Raw genomic sequence first — 11,123 nt, forward strand, 5'->3', positions numbered from 1 at the left:
GAGATCTTCATCTAAAGGCGACAATCATGAGCCAAGTGTGTCCTTGAACCCAGGTCTACCTACTCTTGAACCAGAGCTCTCTTTGTTGGATACTCAACAATTTTGAATTTCACTATTAGGCATTGATAGCAAAATGGATCTTTCTTTCATAACAAAACACGGAAGCCAGGATTGTTTTGCCTGTATGCTACTGGTGATCACCTGCAGAGATTTTCTCTAGTATATTACCGTGTGTGGTTGAGCTAGAATGCAGAACTACACTATGCGGAAGATGGAAGTCCTAAATGTTAAACATGTTACTACTCTAATATGTCTAAAAAGTGGAAAGACTTTTTTTTTTTTTTTTTTTTTTTTTTTTTGTCGGTAAACTGTTTATTCTACTAGGAACATTCAGAAATGTACAGACCTAGGCGTCGGGGTGGGATGCCCATATGGTGGCTATGTCACAGGCTAGTTCCCGAGGCTCACTGGCTTCTGGACACAGCATGGGCCGAGGATAGGCACTGGCTTCTAATGGTCTGCCTCGACCTTGGGGTCCAGGGCTTGGGCTCTAGTCTTTGAGAATAAGCGGTGCCTTCACTTGGTCAGCCACCTCCTTGCCGATGAGCACCTCCACAATGGCCAGTGCGAACTCGAAGTTAGTCCCCGGCCCTCGGCTGGTGAGGATCAGACCATCCCTTTCCACGCGGCTCTCTGAGTAGTTGTAGTGACTTCCGTTCAGCATCTTGTCCTTAGCCCCTGGGTGTGTTGTGACCTTGCTTCCAAAACCAATTTCATGAGCCAGCAGAGCTGTAGGACCTGCAAAGATGGCAGCCTTCCTGCTCTCCTGCTCCTTCAGAATCTCCTTCACCACAGGCGACTCAGATAAATTCTGTGCACCCAGATTGCCTCCTGGAAGAACCACCACATTGTACGGTCCCTGCTTTTTTGCATCTTCAAGCCTGGCATCAGAACAAATCATTACATCACGGCTACACTGCATGGGGTCTTTCCCAGCCAAGCCTGCAACGGTGACTTTAATCCCAGCTCGGCGCATGACATCCACGGGAATCACTGTCTCCATCTCCTCCGCGCCTTTGGCCAGGATGACCAGAGCTCTTTTGGAAGCCATTTCTAATTCTTAAAGAATTTTTGGAGGTTTTTGTTGTTATTGTTCCAATAAGCGGTACTAAAAACTCGGGACCAGGTTGGGGAGATCAATCTGACCACACTGTTAATGATGAAGAGAGACGGAGTCAACCCTGGGGACAGCCGCAGCTAGACGCCTCTGCGAAGCCCTTTTCGCATGTTTTTCGGAAAGACATTTTTGAATAATCTATTTACAGATAGCAACAACCAACATTAACCGATATAGTCATTTGGGGAGAATGGGTTACTCAGAGACATAATTAAAAAGAAAATGCTATTTGTGAGCTTCCATTATGATTTAGCATAAATTAAACTAATGGATGGTAAGAAACGGTCAAAAGGCTGTCACAGCAATGAAATGAGATCACCTTTTTTCTAGGGGTCTTCAGAAAAACAATTCATTCTTTCCAATGAGAAGGCAACTATTCCATTTTTATTCATCATTTTTGCTTCAGGTTAGCATACAAATTAATGGGTTTTCTCATGGTGTGCGTGTGCACGCACATGCACGAAGACACACATACACATGGAGAATAATTTCTGGGCTTGAATTATTTCCCTATCTGAATGGATGAAACAAAGAAGTCAATCTTCTCTGCACCGAGTGACAACAGCATTCTAATTGGCCTCAGTTGTCTCAGAACAGTCACCCGAGTTCCAGCACTATGCTTTTGGGCATCCACACTGTCTAGACGTCGAGCCATCTCTCTACTGCTTGTTGTCTAACAGCTGTCATGGTCTGTAGCCTTGCTTCACTCCCACTCACCATCCTCCTCTTTGGTCCCAAGGTACCATGAGATACTGTCTTAAAGATGTGTCTGAATAGCATTGAAAACAGAAACACATCTAGGCATGTTGGAAATGCTTCTTAGTATGCTTACAATCCAGAAAACATTTATGTTTTAATGTTCTGGTTCAAAATTTATTATATAGCAAGACTCTCAACAGGTGAAAAGATAGTAATGAAAACCAACTACCATTGTTTTGTCTTTTATAAATGAATTACACATGTAGAAAAGTATTCCTTAAAAATCAGTAACTTATTTTAGGTTTTATTATAATTAAACAGAATGTTTTTAATTAAAAATTATTGGAAATATTCTTTAAAGTAGCTGTCACCTTAGTTATGAATATTTTTTTAATTTTCAACGCAAGTCAAAAGACAACTGGGTAGCTATTAGAAAGCTAACCAGATGCTTTGTCTCTCTTTTTGCTTTTATATTAAGCCCTATAGACTAAATGCCTAGCTATAAATAAAACAATTGACGTTAAAAGGTCAAAGATATGACCTTTCCCATGTTCCTTGTCCACTGTATCTATACCACACTGTATACTTTACTCCAAAAAGAGACCCTTTATTTAAGAGAGCTTAAACTGTTCAAATTTGTAATGCACATGGGGTTTTGGACTGTCTAGGGGTCTTGGTGGATAAGGAACTGACCTTTCATCTCCAAATCCAGCCACAGTCAGCCTCAGACAAGCGAGAAGTTTGTGTCAGCTGCCTGTATGATAAACGGGTACTCCCTACAATCTTTGATCCAGTTATGCACAACTGACAGGTTTAGTCTCAAGAGACACATAGACTGGAGATGTGGAATTACTTCTACTTCTGGAGAAGAGTGTCTGACCTTTAAGGTAGGATTTTAGGATTGTAAATGGGCATCGTTGGCCAAAGTAATGTCTATAGATAGAGTGCATAATCTGGTATGAAAGCTACTGTCTATTCCCAAAATTATATAAAAATCTGAGATATTGGTGTGGCTTACTCGATCCATAGATTTGACTTTTATTTGGAATGTCCTCTACATCAATTTACAAAATATTTTTTTTATAACCTTACAGAAGTAAAAACACCATTTAAATGCATCAGATTATAATACTACCACTGCTACTAGAACAAAATGGAGAAAATGATACTCCTCCCAAAGAGACAAGACTCCAGGGAGTTTTCTGTGATGTCGTGTCATAAGATGCAGCCATAAAGCTCATCATGACTGCTAAAGTGTGAAATGAACAAGGAGTATCCCAATACACATGCCAAACTAGTTAAGGAAAATCCCACAAGACTGCAATGCTACAAAAAAAAATATGGAAAACTGAATAGAAGTGGGACCAGGAGATGTGGTCCTTCCCAGGGAAGGGCACGGCAGCTGGTTGTCCAATACCACACAGTAAACCATGAAAACATACAGATAGTCAATATTAAATATTCAAGTATTACATTTAGGAGCACACACACATATACATACATACAGTAACAGTAAATAAAGAGAGCATTAATTTGAAGGTCAGTAGGTAGGGAGAGATGAAAGGGTTTGAAGGGTGGAAGAAGAAGCATGGAAATCATAAGCATTTCAATCATAATATATAAAATATCCATAGTATGCATTTTTTTGTATTTTCATTCCTATAAAGATATAGCAAGTTTTCCACCTTGTTACTGAAACTTTACTCATTTAACATTACAAGGGATTCCCTTTGACAATATCAGCTGCAATCACTTAACAGGATATGTAAGTTGCTTGACGGCTTGGCTGCCATTTCTTATATTTCTGCTTGTCAATTAATTAAAGTAGCATTGCTCAGTACATGGAACTAATTAGCAAGGATTCTGTAAAATAATAATGTATGTTAAGTGATAAAATTCACTGACTATTTCAGTTTCACAGAAAATATGGCTGTGGGGTAGTTTGAATGATTTATACACAAATACTCAAAAACTAATAATTCAATGGTAGGCATCTATTTTTTTTCTCCCCCAAGCAATAAGTATTATTAGTAAATTGTACTAGATTATAACTTTAAGTACATAAAAAGTACTTTATTATATCCAGTTACAGAACAAATCAGAAAATATATCACATGATGTGAGATACCATAGCAGGCCATGATGAAAAAGACTGAGCTAATGCCTTTGCTTTGATTACACATTTTTTACTTAATATTTTTCTTTATTTTGTGACAGAAATTAAATCTTGTATCACACACATACACATACAAACACACACATATTTCAGTTTCACTGTTCAAACCTAGAGTCTTACATAGTTAGATGAGTGATCAACCATTTAGTTACACCCTGGCCCTATCCATTGTTTGACTAAGAAAAGTAAGCTATGAACTGTTGGAAACAGATGCAGAGACTCACAGCCAAATATTAAGCAGACTTCAGGGAATCCTATAGAAGAGGGGGAAGGTAGAATTATGGGAGCCAGAGTGGCCAAGGACCCCATAAGAAAACCCACAGAATGAACTAATTGTGTCTCTTCAAGGCTCCCAGGAACTGAATCAACAACCTGACATCTTTCATTGGACTAACTTTGGCACTCTGCACATATGCTACCGTTTTATAGCTTGGTCTTTCTCTGCGACTCCTAACAGAGAGAGTAGGGACTGTCCCCGACTCTGTTACTTGCTTTTGGGACCCTTTCCTCCTACTGGGTTGCCTTGTCTAACTTTAATAGGAGAGGTGATGCCTAGTCGTATCGCAACTTGATATGCCATGACTAGCTGTTATACAAGGGAGACCTACACTTTTCTGAAGAAGGATTGAATATTAGGGAAAGGAGGTGTGGGGGAGTAACTGGGAGGAGAGGAGGGATAGGAAACTACAGTAAGACTGGGAAAAATTAATAAATTAATAAAAAGAAAAGTAAGCTATAAATAAAGTTTGCTGTTTCCACCACCTCTTAACTTTTAACTTCTTTACCCATAAACTCTATATATGTATATCTTTGAATAATACATAAATAATATGACAATATATTGTTTATTACATACACATTATATACAATATTATATATAATATAACAATATATTATGTACATGTATTAGTTGCTCTGTAAAATGTAGAAATTGCTAAGTCCACTAGCCATTAAAAAAGCAATATGTGGTTATTTTAAAAGAAAATTTTTAAAATGTTTTTTAAAAGGAAATTCAGAAATTTTCAAATGTTGAGCAAAGGAAAATTCAATATAAGTGAAGGGTGTTAATTCCATTCTTAGAGAAATTGCTGGGAGGGACTGGGAACATCAAAGGAAACAAGAGGAATTGCACTGGGTGATTTAAAAGAAGGAAAAAACAAGAGCAGGTTGATGTCTGGACATAGATGACCTTGGTACATGGTGCTATAGAGCATGACTAAAATGATGAGTCATGAAACGCCTCCTTAGGAATACTTCACTGTTAAGTAGGTAAGGGGATATGGGGAGGATAATGGGATAGCAATATCTTCACTGGACACTATCACATAACAAATAAAATCCCTTTACCAGGTTAATTACTTCTGTTGGAGTTGTCAGTGAGGTACCATGGAACCCCAAACTTCATAGACCTTTACTGATACAATTGGTTACTCTATAGAACTTTATAGTAAGCCCTAACTGCTGAGAACACCATGGACCTGAGTGACAGACACAACACAGATATATCAGACTGGACTTGACTTGGAAGCTTCATTCCTACTGGCTGGCTTTCACACTGGTGGGAAGTGTTGTGCATAATACTGGGGGCAAAAAATAGTATGTATTTTGCCCAGAGGTGAATGTTGGGAGCTCTAAAAATGACTGATCTACAAGAAATGGCTATTGATGTACTAGTGACATCAATAGTTACTAACCACTTTCTTACTGGGTTTAAGTTGTGTTCCGCCAGATAAAATCGATAACTGGCACTGCTCTCAGTCCAAGATTCTGTGGATAAATTGGCCTGATGCACTAGTGGAGAGCCTAAAAGTATATAGTGTTAAACCAAGTCCTACTGATTTATCATTATACCCATATGTTAACATATTTCTCACTTTCAGAAAAGAAGCTATTTCAATTGGTGGCTGTTAACACAGAGATCAACAACTGCCAAGAGTCTGAAACCAGATTGTGAAATAGTTCGCCCTAAATTTGACACCTGTATCACACTCCTTCCTCCTAGGCTTCAGGGAAGATTGTGGAAGACGGAACAGAAAGAATGGAAGAGATAGAAGTTGTGGATGCCTGTAAGGCCTTTGGTAAACCTCAGGGCAACTGCGCATATGAACTCAGAGTTCTTATGACAGCAACCACAAGCCTCAGGTGAGTTCACACCAAATCCTTGTTGGAGAGGGGAAGTGGGCACGAAACTTTGAAATTTAGTGTGGAAAATTAATGCTCTAATTTGTCTTCCAAAATTAAGCTAGAGAGCCAGGCTGGAATCAAAGAAGGACTTGGGAGAATTCTGGTGAAAGGAAAAAAAAAAGAGGAATTTCAGCTTCTGTAATTAAGAGTTTTGCTTTTATATTTTAAGATCTTTTAAAATTATCCAATTTTTTTTGCCTTGTAACTTTTGAAAAAGAGATCAACTTTAATTACTGCCAACCATTTGGAAACTGTTTTATTGTTTTCTGATACTATTTTCCCCACTTAATAGGGGTCACTATGAGACCCAGAATGCTGTCACCATAACAGGACAGTTCCAGCCTGACTGAATCTTTCTTTTATACATTTTGTTTGTTTCTAGAAACTATAGCAATAAGGTTTAACGTTCCTTTACTTGGGGTAAACCACATATCCTCACACCAAAGTTATGCTGCCACAAACTTCAAAAAATACATCTGTGTGAATTCCATATTCCCATGACCTTTCCCCATACATGCCCTTTACAGCCTGTGTTACAGTTATAATTTAAGTAGCTCTTTTCTTATTAGTATAGTGTGCCTATCACTGAGAAGATAAGAAGGCAAGACTCTGTCTCTTTTAGCACCACCAAGCCTAATTGCATTTCAAAGAAGTGCTTAAATACAAATTATTCAATATAAGATTGGACCAGTGACTGTATAAGGCTCTCTCAGAGATTCCATTCTGAGTATTTCACCCTTTTCTGAAAGTAAGACGCCTGCCATTGAGTGGTTTTGATTTGCCTCAAAACGAGGTTTTTAAAAAACACTTTTTAGTGCCATTGACTTGGATAACCTATCAACTTGCAAACTAGCGTTTTTCTAGAAACAGAACAAAAGATCAAAAATAAAAGCTTGTGCTCCTTGGAAATGTTTAATGGAATAAAAATACCAGTTTCACAAAGAAAACACGAGTCACTGATAATCGTTATACTGTTTTCTCTAAAATGCTTGCAGTTTTCTCGAATATAAAGTACTGATGATAGATTCATAAACGTAATGTAAAGCTCCACTCCCCCAGTCTCCAGACACTCAGGGCCTGGGAAGCCAGCAGAAGAGGTCTTGCTTTAAAGATGATAACACTGCTGGAATGTTAATAGTGTAAAAACTTCCTGGAGGAAAATCATTTCTTTACGGACTGGGGCAAGAGTCAGACCGGCTTAGCCCATTTTGCACCTTTGTGCCTGGGAATCTCTGGGTTTAAATTACAGCAGCTTCAGTCTTTGCTTCGCAATCCCTTAATCCTTGAGGAGCAGAGGTTTCAGTTCAAGCCAACTTCACACGGAACACAGGAAAGAACTGTGTGAACCTACCTCAAGTATCATGATCTGTTTTTAGCTGTGATCTTTCAGTTGCATCCATAGGAGAAATGTCTTTGAGGCAAACCAGTGTCAAATAATTAATACGTTTTCAGCAAAGGCCTTTCTTCCCCCAATTCTGCTGTAAATGCATTGCATGAAAAGCAATAAATGCTTTCACGTAAGCCACTTGGACCTACGGTTTTCATCACCGTTTCGCTGGGATCCCTCACTTTAGGGAATCTTTGTGAGGTGCCTAGCTGAAAGAAAAGCTGGCCCGGGAGGTTTTACATCTGGTACCCTACCCCAGTGCTTAAATAGGCTACATCTAAAATTAAAAAAAAAAAGGGAAAAGTTATACAGGTTGGATTGGGGCAATTATGTTTTGATCTAAGACGTATATGTTTGTGGATTACTTCCAGGTGTTTCTTGAAAAACATGTTTTCTTGATCTACAATTAATATTTTGCTAATGGGACTCCAGAAAATGCATCAAAAAGCCCACTCACATTTTCTCCACTCCATAAGTGATAAAGATTAATAGCAACCATATTACAACTCTCGGGTTTTTAAGCATTATCCTAGTTTCTGTCACAACGGTTATTTCAAATCATAACATCCAGGTGCTGGGTATGGTATTTGATCAAAGGAAATCAAAATGTAATGAGTTATAACTTTACTCCCTGAGGACTTTAACTGTATGTAATGGGAGAGGGTGCGATTTATTTTCTGAATCATTCTGGGAGCAGTTATGAAAAGCTTTCGTTAAATGTTGGTAACCTGGATTCTTGAACTGACCAATGGATATGGGACTACTTTCTTTATAGGAAAAAGCTGAATCTAATTATCTTTTAAAAATCCGTATATCATAACATATTATTATCACTCACTGGGTTTTAAATGAATATTTGTGAACTCTATGTGGAATGTTCATGGAAACATATACATGCACACACACACACACATACACACACACACATACACACACACAAAGACTTCAAACTTGACCTTTAGAGATTACAATGCTGACACTTGATTTTTTTTATGGTGATGCATCTTCTAAATTAAAATGAACAGCAGAGCTATAATTTTGTGGGAACAATTCTAATTTTTCTCACATTAACGTTGTATAGAGAAATACCGACAACTTTCAGTCGCCAGAATAACCCACTTCCCTTTGCCTAACAACAGTGAGATCAGTCCTTTCCTGTTAAGCCAATACAATAAAGAAGCTGCAGAAAGAGCCGGACCTTTTTTCTTTTCTTTTTTATCTTCCTCAAATATTGTTTGACCTTAATCACTGTCTCCCAACAAGCTTAATGTGACATCACCTTGAAACAAAAACACCCAGCTCTCCACAGTCTGGCTCTGGAATGAGAAGTCTCTGATTTCCCGTCCTCTATGTGATCTTTTCAGATTGCACTGATGAGATGAAGTTTAATCTTGTTTCTCTCCTCTCCAGCACCACAAACCACAGGCAGTTTAAGGCAGCCTGAAAATCTCTTACATCTGGAAGAGCAATAATTCATGGGATTTTGCCTGGCAGCCATGACACGCAGCAGGGCCGCCAGAAACAACCGTCTCTTATGTTGTGCTATTTGCAAAAAATCAGAAGAGGAGGAGCCGGCACAGGGCCACATCCTTCTTTAGCATATGTTAGTGCAGAAAACCCTTTTATTTTCTGCCAGATGCTTCATGAATAGGTCCTAAATATTACATAGACAGTAGCTATCGCTTCCAAACGAAATTCCTGCGTGTCTGCTAAGCTGCAAACACATGAAGGCCTATTGTCTGGCAAACGGGTCATGGTTAAATTTGTACAGATTTTTTAAATAGATATTGTAGATTCTACCCATGATTTATAGGCATTTGTACACCCTGCTGTGCATGAATATGATGCCATCTTCTGAGAAGGATTATTTCCTGAAATGTATATGGGGTTTGGCTACAGTAACTTTTACTGGGCAGCTTACAATGGGCAGCAAAGCACTAGAATTTACTGCAGCACAGCTTGGGCTGTCAGGCTCAGGGCTGGTGTTTATGATTTCTGCAGAAGCAGAAATAAACAACTTCCCCTTAATGGCTTTCTTTATGTGTAGGCAGCGGTGGCCCTATCTGGTCTCACAACAGTAGCTGGGGTGGCACTCGGTCCCATTTCATGTGGAACCAATGTCTGCAAATTTGCATTTCTGCTTTTCTGGGTTTTCTCTGGTAGGAGCACGAGATGGGGGAATAGGCTGAGACGGTCTAAATGGGTAGCCTTCCGTTCTGCTGTTTTCAGGGATATAAATACGTTGTGGGGAGAATGACTCAATTTGAAAACCCTGACAGAGACGGGAAGGAAACGGCTGGATTCACTTTCAGATTGTCCATTGTCCATAAACCCTGCAAAAATGCTCATCAAAGCAAATTCGAATGTCTCTCTGAGACCTGTCTTCTCAGAGTATATGATATAGTTAAGTCACCATTCCGTACACATTCGAAGGCGTATTTGAGCAACATTCAGAACGATGTAAAGCAGATGCCTGAGCATTTGGCTATATTAAACATATATTTTCCTATTTAGACAAAAATAAAGTGATTATCTAAAACTTTCCTGATGTAACAACAGTTTTTAAAGTTTAAAGGAATGTGGACATATACTGTATAGAGAAGCAGGCAGAAATACATTTTTTTTTTTTTTACCAAAATGAGACAACCGTTTCATGCCAAAGAAAAACAATCCCTTTGCCAAGCTACACATTGTTAAGTTAAAATGTGTTCCATGTGGAAATAGGAAGACTGATTTTGAAGGAAGGGCGAGTGGTCTGAAGTGAACTGGCTCTGTGCCTGTCAACTACACATTTTGGCTTCTAGTTTTACAGCTAGAATTGGAAATATTTATTTCCCCTTTTAAGACCGGTTCTTTTCCTTTGACTAGTAAACCAGTGCATTTGCCTGTAAACATGCTTACGGAGAAAGAGACTTCCAGGCAATACGCAGGGGGAAGATAATTTAAAATCTCTTGTAGGCAGCACATTATAGATTGGAAAGATTGTATTTTATTCTGTTCTCATTTTGTCTAGCCCTTTTGCCAGCATTTTTGTGTACTCATCACATTTTCTGGAAAGAAATTAAATTACCAAAGCCTTTGGCTCTTAGGTTTCAAAGCTTATGGCCACAAGATAGACACATATTTGAAATGCTTACAGTTCTACTGATGACAATATTTACCCATCACTGCTGGTTAGCATTATCAGTGTTTACAGACCCTAGAATAGCCCAACTCTGGTTTCTTCGAAGAAGCCATTATATCCTCATCTCGTGCAGGTTGCAGGTGAATTCTGTGAGGCAGCAGGAACATACATTGGTGATCATTCATTGGAAAGACCTTAGGCAAGGTGTCTGGTGTGTGTGTGTTTATGTGTTCACGCACGTGCATGTGCATGTATTCTCATGCTTCTCTGTATGTTTTAAATCTTATCTAATATTCATTTGCGAACAATATCAATTTCAACATTATATGTCTTTCAGCACTTTGATTGTTGCCACAAGGAAAATAGAAAACACAGT

The 11,123-nt window shown here is 38.7% G+C and overlaps 1 protein-coding gene across 1 annotated transcript; it reads right to left on the minus strand.

The window, feature by feature from the left end:
• Window positions 1–399: 399 nt before the first annotated feature.
• Window positions 400–1,140, minus strand: LOC126515430 (Parkinson disease protein 7 homolog). Its single transcript, XM_050165063.1, has one exon. The coding sequence runs from the start codon at window positions 1,109–1,111 to the stop codon at window positions 551–553; it is 561 nt and encodes a 186-aa protein (XP_050021020.1). The 5' UTR covers window positions 1,112–1,140; the 3' UTR covers window positions 400–550.
• Window positions 1,141–11,123: the final 9,983 nt, after the last annotated feature.

This window comes from Alexandromys fortis, unplaced genomic scaffold (assembly GCF_014885135.2).
Source record: "Alexandromys fortis isolate MF-2015 unplaced genomic scaffold, M_Fortis_MF-2015_v1.1 scaffold_135, whole genome shotgun sequence".
NCBI lineage: Eukaryota > Metazoa > Chordata > Mammalia > Rodentia > Cricetidae > Alexandromys > Alexandromys fortis.